This window comes from Nicotiana tomentosiformis, chromosome 1, assembly GCF_000390325.3.
Source record: "Nicotiana tomentosiformis chromosome 1, ASM39032v3, whole genome shotgun sequence".
In the NCBI taxonomy this organism is placed as follows: domain Eukaryota; kingdom Viridiplantae; phylum Streptophyta; class Magnoliopsida; order Solanales; family Solanaceae; genus Nicotiana; species Nicotiana tomentosiformis.
Window position 1 is genome coordinate 24,485,340 of NC_090812.1, and position 22,093 is coordinate 24,507,432.

General features: G+C 39.8%; 2 protein-coding genes across 2 annotated transcripts; both read right to left on the reverse strand.

Moving 5' to 3' along the window:
* Positions 1-622: 622 nt before the first annotated feature.
* On the reverse strand, positions 623-2,084 carry LOC104092452 (uncharacterized). The gene is made up of 3 exons (XM_009598061.2): positions 981-2,084; positions 789-897; positions 623-702 (listed from the first exon to the last, which is right to left on the reverse strand). The coding sequence occupies exons 1-3, from the start codon at positions 2,082-2,084 to the stop codon at positions 623-625; spliced, it is 1,293 nt and encodes a 430-aa protein (XP_009596356.2).
* A 4,110-nt stretch (positions 2,085-6,194) lies between these two features.
* On the reverse strand, positions 6,195-7,893 carry LOC138904563 (uncharacterized). Its single transcript, XM_070193068.1, has 4 exons — positions 7,823-7,893; positions 6,967-7,710; positions 6,760-6,897; positions 6,195-6,669 (listed from the first exon to the last, which is right to left on the reverse strand). Exons 1-4 carry the CDS (start codon positions 7,891-7,893, stop codon positions 6,195-6,197), a joined length of 1,428 nt encoding a protein of 475 aa, XP_070049169.1.
* Between the last annotated feature and the right edge of the window lie 14,200 nt (positions 7,894-22,093).

Consider the following 22,093-nt stretch of genomic DNA (forward strand, 5'->3'; position numbering starts at 1 on the left):
AGATTGGACATGAAACCATGTTAATACCACTGGATAGTGTCATGACACTACATAGCCTACTAAAATGATAGAGAACACCTTCAATATGCTCTGAATACCATCTATGACCCTTCAAAATATCATGTGGAACTAATAAATTGCACTCAATAACTATGAAGTTCCTATAAGTGACTGAGTGCTGCCAATACTCTCCCATACTTAAGAACCATGATTTCAATTCAAAGAAGTTATATGCACTGCCATTTCGTCTCCAGATTGGGTATGAAAGCATACCAATACCACTGGATAACATCCTAGCAGCACACACATACACATAGCATCCTATTGAAGTCATTGGATCCTAGCTTTTGTATTGCAACAACCATTGATCCAGAACATGTTCAAGACCATTGTAACTATGATAGTAACAATAAGCAATGCAAATTATGTCCTTAGACTAGAAGCATTATAAAATGCACTATCCACAGCCTGCTTATGTGACATCTTCTATACACCATTAAAGCACCTCCAGAATGAGCATGTAACCATGCTAATACCACTAGAAAATACCCTAACAGTATACATAATTTGAACAAAACAATGAGACAAATAAGCAAGTGCAGAATCAAACCTAGTAGAATCATTAATCTGGAGCTCTTCTTTTGGCAATCCTAACCCTAAGATTAGGAATTTGTGATTTATCAAGATTGATCAGCCTCCTCCCTGCACAAGGCAGTTCAGAAAATGAGTGATATTCAGTGGTACATGCAAAAAAAAAAATGTTAGCTATAAATTTGCCACTGTGTTGCCTTCTCTGAACACATGCTGAAAGATCACATTAAAATTGTCCCTCATCTCCTTGATCTTCTTCTCATCCGGAACAGTAACCCACGTTGGATCCCAATTCCCTTCAATCACCTTCTTAAGCACTAAAGAATCTGTTTCCAAAATGAGAGATGAAGATGATTCTCCACACAGTACTCCAACCCTTGCACTATTACTTTTGCTTCAGCTACAACATTTGTGGTCATCCCTAAGTCCACTTCCCTTGCATACACTAAATCACTTGTATTATTTCTCACACAAAAGCCAAGAGAACTAGGGCCGGAGTTTCCTTTTGATTCCCCATCAGTGTTAGACTTATACCACCCATAATGAGGAAGCTGCCAAGTAACTCTCCTAGTGATCAAGATTGGTTTATAAGCTTCAAAGAATTGGATCATGTCTGGCCATAACAAAGGTATATGAGATAGCCATGCATACCTAACCCGTGCTAATTGATGCAATGTCTTGTTAACTTCATGAATAACCCTATTAGTAGACAATGATCCTCCATGTTTGCCTGCATTTCTCTTCTTCCATAACTCCCAAGTAATGATAACTGGAGCTGCCTGAAACAGTGGCTTCAACTTTGGACAAAATTGTGCATTCCACCAATGCCTTATCACTTGTTTCAATTGAATTAATGGCACATCAATTCCTGCAGCTCCAATGAACAAATTCCACACCTTTGATGCAGTAGGGCTAGTTAAAAAGATATGTTCTAATGTCTCCTCCTGAGGATGCTGACAACACCAATATCTAGACATAACCATCTGCCCTTGCCTCCTCCACATATCATCATTAGCTAATTTTGGTCTCCACAACCTCCATAAAAAGAAAGATATCTTGAATGGCAATCCTTTTGTCCACATTTGTTTGAACTCCTGATTAGGATCAGCTCTATGCCTCAGAATCGGCCAAGCACCACTAACAGTGAACTTACCTGATGATGTCGCCATCCAATATGGTCTATCCCAGTAGTCCTCATTTCCCTCATAATGCACATTGATCCTAATGTGATCAGCAATATCTTCATGGAAGCTTTGATCAATCAGGTGGTCATTCCATGATTCACCTTGTCTCAATTCTGCCACCTCTTGTAACTCCTCATTTATTGGAAAATCTGGGTGTAGTACATGGTATAGAGAACCTAGTCCAGTCCAGTTTTCATGCCATATGTTTGTTGTTCTACTCTTCATCTCCCATAGAATCTCATGCTCTACTTCTTCCCTAGCATTCAACATTCGCCTCCATATATGAGACCCTTCCCTAAATTGCACCATTGTAGGCAACTCCTTTTTACAATACTTGTTCCACATGAAGTTTGACCACAATGATTTAATAGTCCTAAATCTCCACCAAATCTTAGCAAATAAAGCTCTTGAGACATCATGCAGAGACCTAAAACCTAAGCCCCCTTCTTATTTAGGGAGGCATAAATTCTGCCAAGATGACCAATGCCTACTCCTAACTTCTTCCTTTGTTGTCACGGCCCAAAATCCAACTATCCATGATGGCACCTAACCTCACCCTCTAGGTAAGCCAAATAACAATAATCCGATTCAATTAATATTTAACTGACTCTAATACACTCCCCAAGGACTGGTAGTACAAATCATGAGCTTCTAAGATTGAAAATTACAAAGCTGGTATGAAATAAATACATCATCTATTCAAAATATATATAAACGAATTTTTATAAATCTAAGGCTACCATGAACAAGAGGCAGCAATGACTGGAACGCAGTTACGTTTTCAGATCCAGCTCTCGCCATGTACAACAGCATCAACATCCAAAATCTACAGGCAAGGTGCAGAAGTGTAGTATGAGTACAACCGACCCCATGTACTCAATAAGTAACAAACCTAACCTTAGGTTGAAAGTAGTGACGAGCTGGAACAAAGGTCAGGGTCCAACACCAATACCCAACAACAATTCATAAAAATATAATGAAAGTAACACCAGTAATAATTCAACAATAAAATGCTCAGCTCGTATACAATTCTAGAAAATAAACATTTTCTTTTCAATTATAACAATAAAACTCAAATCTTTTGCCGAAATCACCATAGTATGAGTAAGTATCTATGATTTTTCTCAAAGCTTTCAACAGGTAAATATTTCATTTTCAAATGGCATGAGGAAAATACATCTCTATGCTTACATATCAATATGTATGATAAGTCATGAATGATGTGATACCGTGAAACATGAGGAAAAATGCATCTCTATGCCTGCATATCAAGTGTGCATGTCGAATGCGATGCAACTCAGTGATAAAATCATATGCATACTCTCAGAGTATCAATTCACTCAGTCCTCCCAATCACCCAGTCCTCACAGTCACACAGTCCTCACAGTTACTCAGTACTCACAATCACTCAGTCCTCCCAATCGCTCGGCACTCGGCACTCGCACTCAATAGGTACCTGCACTCACTGGGGGTGTGTACAGACTCCAGAGGCGCTCCTTCAGCGCAAGCACTATAATCTGCACGGACAACTCACGTGCTATAGTATCAATGGATCCGCACGAACAACTCACGTGCTATAATATGCCAATCTAGCATGCTGCGGCATGCAGCCCGATCCCATAATAATAAAGTATATAAAGCCAATATGGCCTGTTACGGCGTGCAACCGATCCCATAATTATCCTCACAATCAAGCCATCGACCTCACTCAATCATCAATCTCTCCTGTCTCTCAAGCTCACAATGTCATGAAACTGGCCCAAAATGATGATATGATGAATCAATAAATAGCAACAGAGACTGAGAGATGATATGAAATGAATAAACATGACTGAGTATGAAGTTACAATTTAAAAAAATAAATCGACAGCAGAAATGACCTCAGTGGGTCCCAATAATGTCAACATTGGCCTAAGCATTATTTCTAACATAAGTCACAACTCGATAAATCTAGTACGAAGAGATTTCATGATTACAGATAAGTTCAGGTAAGTACACATTACCACGGGAATAACAGAGTCACAATTCGAACGGTGCACGCCTACACGCCCGTAACCTAGCATGTGTGTCACCTCAACACTAAACACATAACACATATAATCAGGGTTCATACCCTCAGCTCCAAGATTAGAAGAGTTACTTATCTCACACAAGTCGAATCCAATTCCGAGCAAGATCAATAATGCTCCAGAAATTTCATTCTGCGCATATCAACTTCTGAACGCTTCCTATCTCCTCAATTCAAGCCAAACGATCTGTATCTATTCAAATAACTTGCAAATAAATCACAATTTCCTCTAATGCTTATAATTTAACAATTTAGAAAAATTCTCAACTCCGCTCGAAAAATCCACAGTGGGTCCCAAGTCTCGGAATCCGACGAAACTCACAAAATCCGATAACTCATTCAATTACAAGTTCAACCATACTAATTTCACTCAAATCCGACTCCGAATCGATGTTCAAATCTCGAAAATTTATTTTTATGAAATTGTAGAAAATTCCTCCGATTTCTCTTTGAAAAATCAATAATCTAACGCCGAAAACGAAGATTAATTCCTGGAATATAATCCAAAGGAAGTCAATAACACTTACCCCAAGTTGTGTGGAAACATTCCTCTCCAAAGTCGCCCAAACCTAGCTCCAAAATCCGAAAATGGATAAAAATGTTGAACCCTCTAATATAAGGCATTTTGCCCAGCGATTCCACATATGCGGTAAAAATGTCGCATCTGCGGATAAAATCTCGCCTCTACAAAGACCATTGAGACCAGCCCTTCCGCACCTGCAGACATTTTCCGCCTCTGCACACGCGCATGTGCGCCAACCAACTCCAGCTTCTGCGCCACACGCCGCTTCTGCGGCTAATCTTACGCTTCTGCGGACGCGCATATGCGCCCTAACTTCCGCTTCTGCGATCTTCCTCACCAGATCACACCTCACTCCTGTGACTCCTCTGTTGCTTCTGCGACCATTGCACCTGCGCAACCGAGCCGCAGGTGCGATCACACCAGAACCAGCAACAGAAAAATTCCAGTATTTCCTAAGTCCGAATTTGATCCGTTAATCATCCAAAACTCACCCGAGGCCCCCGGGACCTCCACCAAATACATCAATAAGTCTTAAAACATCATAAGAACTTAGTCGGACCTCTAACTCACATCAAACAATGCTAAAACCACGAATCATACCCCAATTCAAGCTTAATGAAACTAAGAATTTTTAACTTCTACATTCGATGCCGAAACCTATCAAATCAAGTCCGATTGACCTCACGTTTTGCACACAAGTCATAAATGACATAACGGGCCTATTCGAATTTTCAGAAATAGATTCCGACCCCGATATCAAAAAGTTGACTACCCGGTCAAACTTTCAAACTTACATTTCTATTTTTAGCCAATTCAAGCCTAATTTAATTACGGACTTCTAAATAATTTTTCGGACACGCTCTTAAGTCCAAAATCACCATACGGAGCTATTGGAATATCAAAACTCTATTCTGGAGTCATTTACACATAGTTAATATCCGGTCAACTATTTTAACTTAAGCTTTAAATCTTGAAACTAAGTGTTCTAATTCATTCTGAAACCTTTCCGACGAATCACAAAATTATAATTGAACACGGGATAAGCAGTAAATGGGGGAACGATATTGTACACTCAAAACAACCGGATGGTTCGTTACATTTGTGCTCCAAAATAATCTTGCAAAACTCTTATGCATGTGCTCCAGAATATTATTAGGAGGGTCCAGAACTGACAATAGATGTATTGGCATGCTTTGAAGCACACTAGTAATGAGAGTTGCCTTTCCACCAAATGATAACAGTTTAACTTTCCATTATGTAACTTGGCCTTCACCTTTTTGATAAGATCCTCATAGAACTCCTTTCTTCTTCTAGTGTAGAAAATAGGGCATCCTAAGTATGTGAATGGAAACTGCCCTCTAGTAAAGCCTGTAGCATCACCAACTGCTTGAAATAAGGCATGTGCAACATTGTTATGCATATAATAAGAGCTCTTGGATTTGTTAATCAGTTGTCCTGAGATCTACTCATAGCCTCCTAATACTGCCATAATCTTGCTCGATGAGGGAGGATGAGCTGAGGCAAATATAATAGTATCATCAGCATATGCCAATTGGTTCAAAGGATTAGACCATTTAGGAATGCCAAATCCAATAAAGGACTTATCTTCAAATAGTTTGTTTAAAGATCTAGATAGAACTTCAGTAGAGAATATGAACAATGCAGGATATAAAGGATCTCCTTGCTTCACCCCTCTTGTAGACTTGAAGAATCTTGATGCTTGCCCATTCACCGAAACTGAATACCAATTGTTAGAGAGAAGATTCCAAATCATAGTGATAAAGTGTTCAGCAAACCCCATTCTTCTTAGCACATGCATCAAATATTTTCATGACACCCTATCATAAGCCTTTGTCATATCCAGCTTAATCACCATATTAGCAGGCTTACCTCTCATCCTGATTTCAGTGACAATCTCCTGAGTGAGCAGAATGTTTTCAAAGATACTCCTCCCTTTCACAAATCTAGATTGATTAGGAGATATGTATCTAGGCAGGAACTTCTCCAATTTGTAATGAATAACTCTAGAGATCACATTGTTGATGAAGTTGCTCAAACTTATTGGTTTTAAGTCTAAGAAAGTCTGGAGCCTAGGCTTTTTTGGCAGTAGCACCAAATTAGTGTGAGTAATAGACTTTGGTAAAGTTGTACCTCCATAAAAATGAAGCACCATATTGTGAATGTCATAGCATATCACTTCCCAGCATGTTTGATAAAACAATCCAGTGAATCCATCAGCACCACTAGCACTATCTCCACTTAATTCAAAAACAGCAGCGTTGACCTCTTCTAGGGTTGGAAATCTACATAGTTCCAAATTCTACTCCATGGTCACCATTTCTAGGACATTGTCCAGCATAGGGAAATCAGCAGGATCTCCCTCCTTTGTGAACTGTATTTGGTAGAAATCAATTGTTGCATTAGCCATTTGCTCTTGATCTTGAAGCCATGCTCCATCTCCATTCTGAATCCTTTTCAATTTCAGCTTCTTCCTCTTGCCATTATCATGATTGTTAAAGAAACTAGTGTTCCTATCACCCTCAGCAAACTATGTCATTCCAGCTTTTTGTTTCCAGTATTGCTCCTCTATACTCAAGTACTTCTTCAGTTTTGATTGAGCTTTCTGAAGAACAATCCTGTTCTTTATAGTAGGCTCCTCCTCAAACAACATCTCATTCACCCTAACAATGTCCTCCAATATAGCTAACTGCTTGAAGATGTTACCAAATGTATCCCTACTCCACTTAGACAATGCTACCTTCACCTTCTTGAGTTTATGCTTGAGCATTAGGAAAGGATCTCCAATAAAATCAGCATTCCAATTTTGCCTCACCACCTCCATAAATATAGCATGTTTTGTCCAGAATTTTAAGAATCTGAATGGTTTGACAAAGTTTGTAGCCTGCTCACCACATGTCATGAGTAATAATGCATGATCTGATCTAGTTCTGATTAAGTGTTCCACTTCAATTGTTGGCATCATGTTCTGAAAAGGAAAATTGACAAATATCCTGTCCAGTCTTTTGAAAATACACTCAGCATTAGGCCTCCCATTCCACCATGTAAATGGACTGCCTTTGTAACCTTGATAAAATAGTCCACAAGAATTTACACAAAATGCAAAACCCTCATATTCTGGAGGGTGCACTGGAAATCCACCTATCTTTTCATCTTCATGTAATACTACATTGAAGTCCCCTCCTACTAGCCAAGGCAGCTCCATATCACGTTTCATATAGTATAAGTTATCCCATAGTTCCAGTCTCTCTAATGTAGAGCATTTTGCATATACAAATGTTAATTTAATATGTTGCCCTAGATCAATATGAAACACCTTTACATACCTGTTGTGCAGTTTCCATCACTAATTCACATTCTACCACAACATCAAAAAATAGCCAAATCTTCTCATTCAAATTTGAATAAGCAGTCTCCATATTCAGTCTTCTCCTATACCTCTGTATGTGACCTGCCTTCTGGAATGGTTCCATTAGTGCAATGACACAGAAATTATGCTCCATATACATGTTGATTACCCTAGGAAAGGCCTGCTCAGTGTTTACACACCTAATATTCCATATCAATGTTTCATCATTTAGTCTGTGAGGCTGCCCTCCTGGGCAAGATTCTTGTAGGTTGAACAAGTTCCTTATTCTGAGTCTGCTTCTTAGCCTTCTTATCTCCCCTTGCACTAGTTCTAGGTGATAAATCACCCTCCCTTGTGACTTCTCTAAAATTGCCAGCAGTTGATTCACCATCCCCTTCCTCCTCCAATTGATGTTGTTCTATGAGAGCTATATCAACACGTTCCATATTGTGTGTAACTAAATCATGTAGTGTCTTCAATGGTGACTTCAGGGGCACATTGAACTGCAACTGCATAATCTGATCAATGGCTGAAACACAGGCCATTGGCTCAATTGCACCTGGGTCCTTGGGTAGTAATTCATGGTCAATTTCATCATGTGCCGTCGTTGTTGCCTCCTTTAACAAGTCTGAATTCTTCTCCCTGATCCTCATATTCTTTTGCATCACCTTGAATTGAAGATCATATACAGAACTCAAGTTAGGGTGCACTGTACAGAAACCCCAAGAATTATTGTTTCATTGGGATCACTACCCTTACCATTAGTTGTTTGTTGATTTGATCCCACTGTATCCTCCAAGACCTTCACATTATCATCTCTAACTTGATCATTCCCCAAAGGATACACCGGAACACCATCAACAGTGGCCACAAACTGCCCACCATTGCTAGGGTTTACTATTACATTGGCTTGAATCTTGGCTAATGTTGCTGCAACTGCTCCTTCATAATTTCCAGCTTCTTTTGGTGATCCTCTATCACCCCCAGCTGGTGTAATTGACTTATGAAATTTAGAACTCAACTTATCATCAACCCTAGTTTTTGGACTGCTAGGGTTTACTGTAGCATTTGATTCCCTTGTGCCTGCCTTTTGGATATGATTGTTGCCCTTGTTTTCTTTGTCTGTAATGTTTGTTTTGTCTGCTTGATCTTCCATATCATCAACTTCATCACTCCATAGATCTTTTCCAGAATTGACTTCATTGTAGTCTTCCTGTTGTCCAGAATCCTCATACATTTGTGATGGAATTTCATGATATGATTGGTTAATTGTCACATTGAGTTCCCTTAATTCATCTTTGTTTGCACCAAATCTTCTATGCACTCATTCAATGGTCGATTATTTTCTAATACACTATTCAATCCCTGCCTCATTAGGATTAGGATAACTAGCCTTAGCTACTTCTTGAACTCCATTATTTCCTGACGATATAATCCCAGTTGTAGTAGGATTCAAATTATTTCCTTTATTAGCTTCCTCTTTATTCACAACTTCCAGTACATCTTCCTTCTTAATACGTCTAGCCTCCTCATCTCCTTTCTTTAAAGAAATATTGTCAACATTAGGAACACTAGCCTCCTTATGAATCAATCTAGAATTATTTACCTTCTCCAAATCCTTAACGGACCTAATCCTATTATTCTTAGGATTGGAGGTGATATCTCCAGCCTTCTTCAACTGCTCCTGTTCTTGGACCTGATTGGAGCTTTTGGCCAGTTGCTTCTTCACATTTTTATTGACATTATCATCTCATTTGCCTTCTGTTATACTCAAAATTGGTTGATCATTCTCTTCCACCTCCAACGCATGAAACTTGTTATTTGTAGTTACTGCCTCAACTTTGGCCTTTCCCTTACCATTGTTAGCTTCCTTTTCCTTTATGTTGTCAATGATATAGCCCCTCGTATCACGCTGATATTTATTATTCCTTTCTTGTATCCACTCCTGCCCAGATGGATTCGTAATTATTTTCCCTACAACTTTCCCACTCTCTAACACCTTTGTAGTATCAGCTATTGTACCAATAACCTCTTGCCCAGTTATTTTGTCATTGCCTTGATCTTTAACCTGCCTCAATTCTAGATTAATAACCCAGCACTCATCTTCTTTGTGACCTTGTTTCTTGCACGATTTATAGTACTTAGGCATAGAATCATACCTAATTTTAATCCACTTAGACTCCTCCAGTCCAGATTCATCCTTCTCCTCTACAATTTTGATTCTTTGAGGAAAATTTGACAACAAATTCACCTCAACTTTCACTTTAGCACAACTTGGATGAGTACCATTCTGAGTAGCCAAATCCACATGAAGTGGCCTTCCTACTGCCCTAGCTAGTGAAAACACAAACTCCTTGCCAAAGAAGTTAGGTGGTAAATCTTGAAAGGAAATCCAAGCTATGGCAACAGGAGTTTCCTCAGTAGGTTTCCACCAAGGATTTTACTTAGTAAAATGCATCTGCCACATCTCATTTTGTATTTTCAAATAAAAAGCTGGTTTTGACAAAAGATGGATATAATCCTCCATTAATAAGATCTTAATCAACACATGACTATCCTCTATCAATCTAACTAAACACTGGCCTTTTAGTTTATATTAAATTAGTATAGCTTTAAGTAAATCAGTAATCCCAGGCTAACCATACGAGAATTTTCCCAAGACTGCCATGTTTAATCCTTGTTGAGTGATGGATTGACGTGCTTCTTGCTTCTTCCAATGTACGATTGATTCTCCATGAAAGTATTCAATAGGTTTTAGGGCTACGTTAGGTTGTTGCTGCATGGGCGCATTTAAGGAAGCTGGTTGAAGTAGTTTCGCATAATTATGGATTGGATTTGTGTTTGGAGTGGTCATTAATGGTTGTGGAGAGGGGGGAAACGGCTGACCAACCTCAAGAGGAGGCTGGCCAGTGGCCTGAGCGACCATTGAAGAGCTGCTCGAGCTTCGACTTTTAGTCATCGCAAATCGCCAATCGCCAGAACTCTCGACTTCACGCATGGGGTTAACGGATATGGTATTTTGATTAATATTTGTGAATTTTAACTCTAGTTATTTACTTGATTTCGTTTATGGGGTTTTGAATTGTTGCAACCTTATTCACCGGTTTATTTAATCGGAAGAGGAATATTTTGGTGATTATCTTTGCATTATTTTATTTGGTTTAATTCAGTGATTCTCTTAAGTAATCGAAAGAGCTTGTTGAATTGTTGATCAAATCAAGTTAGGAAAATATTCGAGAGACCTTTTCCTGAAGACTAATCTAGTAACGCATACTTGCATATTTTCATAATGCTTATATTAGTTCATCTCGTAGAGTTAAGATTTAATCGAGAGAGGACTCTTGACTACACGTTTAAACTAATCATCGAGTGAATTCGTGAAAATCATTAGAAAATTAGAGTGAATTAAACTAGAGTTAAATCTCAAATAGCTATCGTGCACTTATCCTGTCATGACCTTTATTCCTCATATTGATAATAAACCACTCTGCTAATCTCTAGTTCTTTGCAATTGTAACGATCCGACCGGTCGTTTTAAGCACTTGCACTTCGCTTGGTAGTTTGAGGTCATTAGTAGCTATATATGATGTATTATGACTTGTGTGAATTGTCGGTTTTGGTTTCAGGTTATTTGAAATTGATTTAGAAGGATGAATTTCATGATTGATGCTTTAAGTTGGAAGAGTTGACCAAGTTTGACTTTTTAATATTCAACCTCGGATTGGAGTTTTGATGGTTATGTTAGGTCTGGATGGTGATTTTGGACTAGGGCGTATGCCCGGATTTGCATTTGGATATTTCTGGAAGGTTTCAGCGCTGATTGGCGAAAGTTGGAAATTTAAAGGTTTGGAAAGTTTGTAAGTTTGATCGAGAGTTGACTTTGATGATATCGGATTCAAATTGTGGTTCCGGGAATCAAAATATCTTCGTTATGTCACTTGGGACTTATGTGCCAAATTTGAGTTCATTTCGGGTTGATTTGATATGTTTCAGCGCGAGTTTTGGAAGTTGAAGATTCAAAGTTCATTAAGTTTGATTTGAGGTGTGATTCGTCGTTTAGATGTAGTTATATGTGATTTGACACTTCGATTAAGTTCGTAGTGTGTTTTAGGAATTGTTGGTATGCTTGGACGGGGTCCCGGTGACCCCGGATGTGTTTCAGATGAGTTTTAAACATGTTTGGGCATTTGGGTACTTTGATAATGTTCTGGAGCGAGTGAAGTGCGGAGGGCACATTTTGCAGTGCTGAGGCAAAGCTTCATGTGCGGACCACAGAAATCTTCTTGCGGCCGCAGAAAGGAGAATCTGCAGGCTGATGGTCTGAATTCGGAAACTTATATCTTTTAATCTACAAGGAATTTGGAGATGATCCAAAAATAACAATTGTAGCCTTTTGAGTTTAGTTTTCAGAAAGATAAATCATTCATCAATTGGACATTTGTACCGAAGGTTATGGCCAATTTAATGAAGCCTGGTAGTGCAGTCACTTCTGAAGTGCGACCGCACAATTTGGATTGCGGACGCGGAACCTGGAATGTGTGGACCACACAAAAAATATGTTGTCGGCACAATAGAAGAACATATTTTGTACTTTATAAACGTGGGTTAGAGTATTATTTTATATTTGGACTTTGGGAGCTCGGTTTGTGGCGATTGTTCATGGATTTTTCAATAAATTTATCGGGGTAAATGATTTTAACTTTGATTTGGTTTATATACATGAATATATCATTATTTTCATCATTTAATTAGTATTTTGAGATGAAAATTTGGGGAAAATTTTAGAAATCTCATAAACTATAATTTGAGGATTTGAAGGTCGAGTTGTGATTGGATTTGACTAATTTTGGTATGGTTGGACTAGTGGTTGAATGTGGGTTCGAATTTTGTGACTTTTTGCCGAATGGGCCCGGGGGTTGACTCTCGACCTTTTGATTAAGAACTTAGTATTTTTTATGGAATTGATCCCTTTAGCTCGTGTTGATTGTATTGAATTGCTCTTGGCTAGTTTTGAGTCATCCAGAGGCCGGTACGTGCGAGATGGCATTTTTGGAGCGTTGTTTGGCATATTCGAGGTAAGTAACACTTCTAAATTTAGTGTTGAGAGTATGAAATCCCGAATTACGTGCTATGTGATTGATGTTGAGGTGACGTGCATGATAGGTGACGGGCGTGTGGGCGTGCACCGTAGTAATTGTGATTTAGTCGATACCATGGAATTGTGTAGTTACCTTGTCTGAACATTTTTTTACTACATTCTATGTGCTAGAGCACTTGAGCTGTAATTTATTCTAGAAATTATGTTTAGGCTATATGCTGGCTCTATTAGGACCCACAGTGGTCCTTCCTTGTTGTTGAGTTATTTATTTAATTGCATTTATATATTCAGTCATATTCATCATTACATAACATATCTCAGTCTCTGTTATTGTATATTGTCGCATCTCATATCATTGACTTGGGCTGCTTAATATGAGTGTTGTGATCCCGAGAGACTGGAGAGATTGATGACTGAGTGGGGACGAGGGCCTGATTGTGAAGATATTGATACTATAGCCCGTGAGTTGTCCGTGCAGCACGTGAGTTGTCCATGCTGTAAGGCCCCGTGAAAATGTTTCCTAAAAGCCGGGGTTATGTGATGCCGGGGCATGCGTAGATTTTAATTGTCACGCCCCAAACTTGGGGAGGTGTGGCTAGCACCCGGTGTCGTGCTGGCCCGAGCGAACCACTCAGTAACTCATGATCATTCGACCAAAACTAGAACATACATAGGTCGAGTTAATTGAACTCATTCCTTTTGTAACTATCATGGGCCCACATGGCCACCACTCATAATGTACAACTGTAAGTGGGAAAACATTGTATCAATAAATTATCTTTCTTAAAACATGAATACATATAGGCCTTCAAGGCCTCTGAATACTGTACAAAATGAACCTCTATCTACAAAGCATCTAAGATTATTTGACATCAAATGGGACAAGGTACCGGCCTACCCATAAATCTGTAACAAAACTCTAACACGATGACTTATAGACTCGGCTGCACTCCGAATGAAGTGGAGTCTTACAGATCCTTCGCTGAATGCTAGCCTCATCTACTATGAGGGCTCGTCCAACTGATTATCTATACCTGCATGCATGAATGCAGCGTCCCCAACAAAAAAACGTCAGTACAAATAATGTACTGAGTATATACATATCATATACCTGAATCTCTGAATCTCTGAGGGGCTTCTCTTTGAGACTCTTATCCATATCATAAGATGACTGCCCAACTGATCAGTGGTAACTGCCCAACCGGCCGTAGCTCGGTGGTAGATGTATAGCTGCCCAACCGGCCGTAGCTCTGTGGTAAATGCGTAACTTCCCTACCGGCCGTAGCTCGGTGGTAAATGCGTAACTGCCCTACCGGCCGTAGCTCGGTGGTAAATGAAGATGCGTATATTACAATACTATTAATATTAACATCTTTATCAAATACCTCAATAGGGAACTAGAAACATACTTAGACATGCTTGAATATCGCTTTATAGGAATGAATAACGTAGACATCCTTAACTGCTAAGAGTAGAAATACTCATGAAATGGCATTACGTTTACGTATCGTTACTTGGATCATGCCAAAATGAAGGATTAGCCTTAACATACCTGAATCAATTCTCTTGACAATTCCTCTAACACACATCTTTTGTGACAAATCACGGAACAAATCGTATGAAAAGCGCGAAGCAATCACGTTGCTATGCAAAGAAAATCTCATAAACTTTCTCATATTCTGTGTATAATTTAAAGCATATTCAAAAGTAGTAATATTAATAACTATATAAAATCATATTTTTCAAACCTTCTTTTACAAAAATTTTCCACCCAAAATACAATATCAAATGTATATAACGGTATCAAGGTTGTTAAACTTACGGGGTCTTACAATAACATAGTCACAAATCCTTTATAACCTCATTAATGGTCTTAATCCCTTCAAACACATATGGATTACTACGACTCATCCTAATATTAAAGTACGAGATGAAACATTAATAATAGTAGCAGACTTTGTGGCAAGATATCCAAATTGTCAGCAAGTCAAGGCCGAATAATATGGATTTCCAATGTGGGTTGTCACAAAACATAGAAATTCCAATGTGGAAGTGGGAAATGAGTAATATGGATTTTGTGGTAAGATTACCATGCACTCCGCGCAAGTTTGACTCAATTTGGGTGATCGTGGATCGGCTCACGAAATTAGCTCATTTCTTGCCAGTTAAATCTACCGACATAGCGGAATAATATGCTCAGTTGTATATCAAGGAAATAGTCAGGCTACATGGTACTCCATTTCTATCATTTCCGATCGAGGGGCTCAGTTCACGACAAGATTTTGGAAGAAAGTTTAGCAAGATTTGGGTACTCAGGTGAATCTTAGTACAGCTTTCCATCCACAGACCGACGAGCAAGCAGAGCAGACTATTGAGACACTTGAGGACATGTTGCGTGCTTGTTTTATTGATTTCAAGGGCAGCTGAGATGATCATTTGCCACTCATAGAGTTTGCTTATAACAACAGCTTTCATGCTAGTATTCAGATGGCACCATTTGAGGCATTATATAGTAGGAGATGTAGATCTCCCCTTGGGTTGTTCAAAATTGGGGAAGCAGAGCTGATAGGGCCAGACCTTGTGCATTATGATATGGAAAAATTTAAGACCATTAAGGAGCGGTTGAATACTGCTCAGAGTCTCCAGAAGTCCTATTCGGATGTTCGTCCTAGGGATTTGGAGTTCAAATAAGATGATTGGGTATTTTTGAAAATTTTCCCTATAAAAGGTGTAATGCGATTTGGTAAGAAAGGAAAATTGAGTCCGAGGTATGTCGTACCGTATAGAATAATTCAGAGGATCGGTGAGGTGGCGTACAAGCTTGAGCTACCACCTGAGATGTCACTAGTGCACCCGGTATTCCATGTGTCTATGTTGAAGAAGGTAGTTGGAGATCCGTCAGCTATTGTGCCAGTTGAGGCCATAGAGGTTAATGAAGAACTATCATATGAAGAAATTCCAGTTGCCATTCTTGATAGGCAAGTCCAAAAGTTGGGAAATAAAGAAATTGCCTCCGTGAAAGTGCTATGGCAAAACCAACAAGTTGAAGAGGCTACTTGGGAGGCCGAGGAAGAAATGCAAAAAAAGTATCCTTTTTGTTTAAATAGCCATGTATTTATAAAGTTGCGTTCTATGAAAATTTTAAAGGTTACCTTCTATGAATTATGTATCATTTGAACAAATTGACGTTAAGGGTGTTCCTTACTAGTAATATAATGCATGTGAGGCCACAATTGGCGTTGTTTTGTATCATGTTACGTCATTGGTTTATGTATATGTTTTAAGGATATGTTTCTGGGGCTCTCTGGCAGGAGGATATGCCTAGTTACAGGGGAAACTCTGGCGAAACTTTTGGGAATTTAGGGAGTTAGTCAAATTTCAGGCTGATGGTATGTGGTATGAAAATCTTAGTTGTATAAGATGCTAATAGTGAACCTTGGCCCTCATTCGAGGACGAATGACCTTAAGTGGGGGAGGATGTAAGGCCCCGTGAAAATTTTTCCTAAAATCCGAAGTTGTTAGATTGAACAATGCGCTGGGGAGTTGAAGAAAATGTTGGGCAGAAGTAGGCATTTCTGCGGCCTATTCTGCGACACAGAACCACTTTGCGGACCGCAGAATGGTCTCAGAGTGAGTCAGTTTTCTGGGTCATTTTGATGTCAATTTCGCGGCTATTATGCGACTGCACAACCACTTCGCGGGCCGCACTCTTATCCCATACCTAGCTTTGGGATTTCATGGAGGGAGGTTCTGAGATGCACTATGCAACCGCAGAACAGTTCTGCGGTGCATTATGCGACCGGAGAACAGATCTGCGGGCAGCATAGTGACCGGGCAGCATAGTGACCGCAGACCCGGTCAGTTCCCTTCTAGTTTTTGGCACCCAGATTATGCGGCCGATATGAGGACCGCATAACCATTCTGTGGTCACATATGCGACCACATATCCTATTCCGGGGCCTTCATTTTTAGGGTTTTTAAACCCGACCCTTCTTCGTTAAAACATGTACCATAGCTCATTTTGAGCACATTTATGATATTCTAGAGTGAGAGAGAAAGAGAGAGTTCTTAGAGTAAGGGAGCAAAATTTAACCTATTATCCATCAATTCTTGCTCAACCATTGAGGATTAACAAAGGAAGTCTTCACCCTAAAGATAAGAATCTATGTCCTAGCTCTCAATTTCGAAATTTTACAAAAATGGGTTAAATAGAGAGACAAATATTGGGTGTGGGGGTTGTGTCTTGCATGCATGTATCCTTGAAGTATGTGGGAAGGTTGTGAGCTAAAAATGGTAGAGAATGGGTTGGGGAATGGTGGAATCTTCCACAAAAAGGGCCTTAAAACATTGATGCACACTTAGTGTTTGATAATATGCTCAAATGAGCTAAAACCATGATCATCTTCCTAATTTTGGTTCAACTTGTTATATTTCTAAAATAGATTGAAGTTTCTAAGAATTCCGGATCACTTTAGAGTTTGAGAAGCTCAATTGAGGTATGTTGGATAAACCCCCTTCTTCTTAGAATCGAATCCCACGGTGTTAATATAATTGGAGTAAGTCCTTGATCATTATAAAATTGGCTATTCCTAATGTATTTGTGTTGAAGGATGTATGTTCAATATTTATTCTAAATGCTTCATCATGTCATCTCGCCATTTGAGGATGTTTTCAAAATGTGGAATATGTGTTAGAATTATTAAGACTTCATATCAAGATCGAAATAAAGGTTGTCATGCCACATTGTATGAAAAGTCTCTATGTGCCTAAGATTCCCAAATTGCTCATATGCGAATTTAATGTCTTGAATGGGAAGCCTTATTGTTGTTGATAATCATAATGATATTTGAATGTGGAAAAGGGGACTGGAACTACGAAATCCGGCCAAGTGTCAAGAATGACTTTGTAATCGTGATCACTAGTGACAATGAATCGAAAGTATATGAAAGAAGTATGATGTGAGATGATTGACTGAAAAAGGTAATGTCTTGGGTGAGACAGCCTAGTTGATCGGGCCGTGATTGGATGCCATGCCGCACACATGGTGGTAACTTTTCTGGAAATTATAAACTGAAAAAGGTAATATCTCGGGTGAGACAGCCTAGCCGATCGGGCCGTGATCGGACGCCATGCCGCACACATGGTGGTAATTATGCTAGAAATTATAATGAAATTGTGGTTATGGTTGATGTCTCAAATGAGACGACCTAGCTGATCGGGTCGAGATCGGACTCCGTGTAAGAATACAGAAGTATTGTGAATTATGGAATATCGGCACTAAAGATCACCCAACCTAATAACATGGAAATTAACTTGATGTTTTAATGTTATTTGAAGCTCGTATTGAATCCTTGACTGTTTCCCTTGTATTATTATTCATTCTATTGAGATGGTGTTTAGCTATACATACTAGTGCTATTCGACGGTACTAACATCCCCTGTGCTGGGGGTGCTGCATCTTTAAATGGATGCAGGTGGTTACATAGCAGGCAGTGTTGATCAGCGTTAGTGGCACATCCTCTTCCCAGAAGACTTGGTGAGCCTTACTTCATCCCAGGGTCACGTATTATATCTTTGATCATATTATTATCACGTCTCAAGGTATAGCCGGGGCCTTGTCGTCGGCACTATCATAAACTCTTTTGTATCTTTTAGAGGCTCCATAGACACTATGTGGGTTGTATATGGGTGTTGGGAATGTTAAACAAGTTATGTTGTGTTTGATCACTTGTTCAACTCAGACTATAAGAATATGTGTATTTTGAGAATTAAATGCGAAATAGCTAACGAAACGGTTTAATATTGTATGTATAAACTTCCCACTGTCTAATTAATGAAATCATGTCCTTTTTTTTCTTGATCATGGGTGAGTTGGGTAGAAAGTATTTAACAGGCTTGCTCGATCGGTTTCACTCGATTAAGCACCGGTCGTGCTTTTCGAGGTTGGAGCGTGACACGTACGAGTCCAGATATTGATACTATAGCATGTGAGTTGTCCGTGCGGATCCAAATATTGATATTATAGCACGTGAGTTGTCCGTGCATATCAAGATATTGATACTATAGTACGTGAGTTTTCCGTGTCGCACATGAGTTGTCCGTGCAGATTATAGCGCTTGGGATAAAGGAGCCCCTCCAGAGTCTGCACACCCCCAGTAAGCGCAGTTGCTAGCAGTTATTATGTTTGGCTTGGATTTGCCCTGTACAGTACTAAGTGACTGAGTGTGCTGAGTATTGAGCATGATGAGTGAGAATACGAGACACTGAGATTGAGTACTCTGAGAGTGTGAGTACATGAATTTATCATTGACATGTATTGTATTTGACATGCGTACTTGAGATACACGCATAGAGATGTATTTCCTCATGGTACCTGATTTTGGTAACATTCATGATTTCACCTGTATATTTACATGTAGGCATATAAATGTATCTTCATCGTGCTATTTGAAAATGAAACATCTTGTTTATTGTTGAAAGGTTTTTTTTTTTTGGGAAAATCACAGTTTTCAAACTTATTCATATATTATTGAGGTTTTCGGTAAAAGATCTTGGATCTACTATTATACTTGAAAAGCATGCCTATTTTCCAAAATTGTGAACCAACCGAATTATTTCTTGTACCATCTTTATCATATTGTTATGAACTGTTGCTGGTTATTGGAGTTGGACCCTGACCCTTGTCCCAGCTCGTCACTACTTTCAACCTAAGGTTAGGTTTGTTACTTATTGAGTTCATGGGGTCGGTTGTACTTATACTACACTTTTGCACCCTGCGCGTAGATGTTGGATGCTGATGTTGCTGCGTACGGCGGGAGATGGATCTGAAGATGTACCTGCGCTCCAGTCATAGCTGCCTCTTGATTTTGGTAGCATTAGTATTTCAGATTTGTTCATGTATATTTCAAACAGATGGTGTATTTTATTTTAAACCAGCTTTGTAAACTCTATATCTTAGAAGCTCATAATTTGTATTACCATTCCTTAGGGAGTTGTATAAAAATTTAGTTATCTCATCTTTGACTTACATCAATATTATTATATTGTGTTTTATAGTTAATTGGCTTACCTAGCGGGATTGATTTGGTGCCATCACGACGGCTTGGATTTTGGGTCGTGACAGCAGTCAATTGTCAATTGCTTACTTTAGTAGTTAATCGTAGTTCAAAATCAATCCAAATCAAGTTTTGATCATCCTGAATAGCAGTTAAACCAGAAATTACTAGAGCATTGTTTAAATCCAATCCACGTGGAGACGATAATTTTACTATACTATCTTTGGGTAACGAGCATCAATTTCGTGCTGTATTTTTCACTTGTCAAAACATGAAGTAAAATAGGATGACACATACGAATAAGTGGAACCTGGATCAAATAAAATTGATACATCTCTATAGCAAATCAGAACAATACATGTGATGACCATATCAGACGACTCTGCCTCAAGTCTAGCTGGGAATGCATAACAACGGGGCTGAGACCTACCAATCTGACCTCCACCTCTCGGACGGCCTCTTTATGGATGGCCTCCACCTCTAATGGCCTAACACCATCTCTGACTGCCTTACCCTCACCCCTAGCTGGCTGAGCGGGAAGTGGAGCAATCAGAGCCGGGACCATAGCACGAGTACCCTACTATGGCATGTTGCTTTGTGACCTGGGGCAATATCTCGTCACATGCCTTAGATCTCCACAAGTATAAAAGGCCCTCGGCTGATGTGACTGCTGACCCTAAAACTGACCTTGTCGGCCTAAATGACCACCTTGAAAACTCTGAATCGGAGGTGCACTGACAGGAGCTGAAGGTGCGTTGTATGCTAGCTGCTCAGGATGAGACCCATAAGAACCATGACTGCCCGAAGCACACTGTGATACCTGAAGCGCTGACTGAATCAGCCTGATAGGATAGCCTCTACCAAATGAACCCCAACCTCCAGATGAGGTAGAACTGAAACCACCGGAATGCCGATGTCTCTTCCCAAATATCGCCTCTCTACCTTGACCACGAATCCTCTCGATCCGTCTAGCAATATCTACAACCCGAGTGAAGGGAATATCATCCTTGGTCTCTCTGTCCATTTATAGTCTGATGCCGTAAGTAAGGCCATTGATAAATCTCCTCACTCTCTCCCTCTCAGTATGGATCAAGACAACTTCATGGCGAGATAAATCTACAAATCTGGTCTCGTATTGGGTAACAGTCATGCTATCCTGCTAGAGGCGCTCAAACTGGTTGCGGTAGTCCTCTCTTAGAGTAAAAGTGATGAACTTCTCCAAGAATAGCTGTGAGAACTGATCCCAAGTGAGTGGAGGTGAACCTGTTGGTTTGCCTCGAACATACTCCTGCTACGAGGTCTTAGCGGAGCCATAAAGTTGACTCAATTGGATGCCATTATGCCCATGTTGCACAATACCTTATGGCAACAGTCCAAGAAATCCTGGGGGTGCTCAAAAGGTGTACCGCCAAAATGAATAGGAAATAACTTGGTGAACTTGTCCAAACTCTTCATTCCCTCGGACGACATAGCGGGTCCCTCCCTGGGTTATGTAGCAATAATAGACTGAACTGCTCCAAATGCTGGAACTGCATGAGTCTGATATCCATGAGCCATCTGCTTTAGTGTGTGAGTAGTGGGAGTTTACGCTTCTCCCCTGGCCTGAGAGATGGCGAGTGCCATAGGGAGCGCATCGGCCTGGGCCACACGCTCCATAAGGCCCACCAGATGGACTAGACCGTCCTAAAGTACTGGGGTGGCTATGAATCCCTCTGGAACCTAAGTTGGTCCAACTGTCGCGGTCTGAACAAGAATCTCCTCCTTCCGCTCGATTTGAGGCTCTACTATAGGTGTTGTTGCACGTGCTCTAGGCTGAGATTTGCCTCTGCCTCTACCTCTAGCCCTACCTCGGTACCGGCCTCTACCCCTCTAGTGGCGAAAATCTCGAGCTCCAGCTCCTAGTCAGCTATGGATATTATGTGTGTCTTAACCATCTGTGAGACCTAAGGATCCTGGCTCTAATACCAACTTGTTACGACCCGAAATCCCAACCGCGGAGACGTGATAGCGCCTAACATCGAATTTCAAGCAAGCCAACATAAACAGATAATATGAAAATAAAAGAAATTAATATCTGTTAATTGATCACGGACATAACATAAACCATCCCAAGATTTTGGTTTCACAAGTACATGAGTGTCTAGTTCCAGCTAAATACAAGGTTTGAAAGAAGTGCATCACTGTCCGAAATAAAAATGTAAATAGTA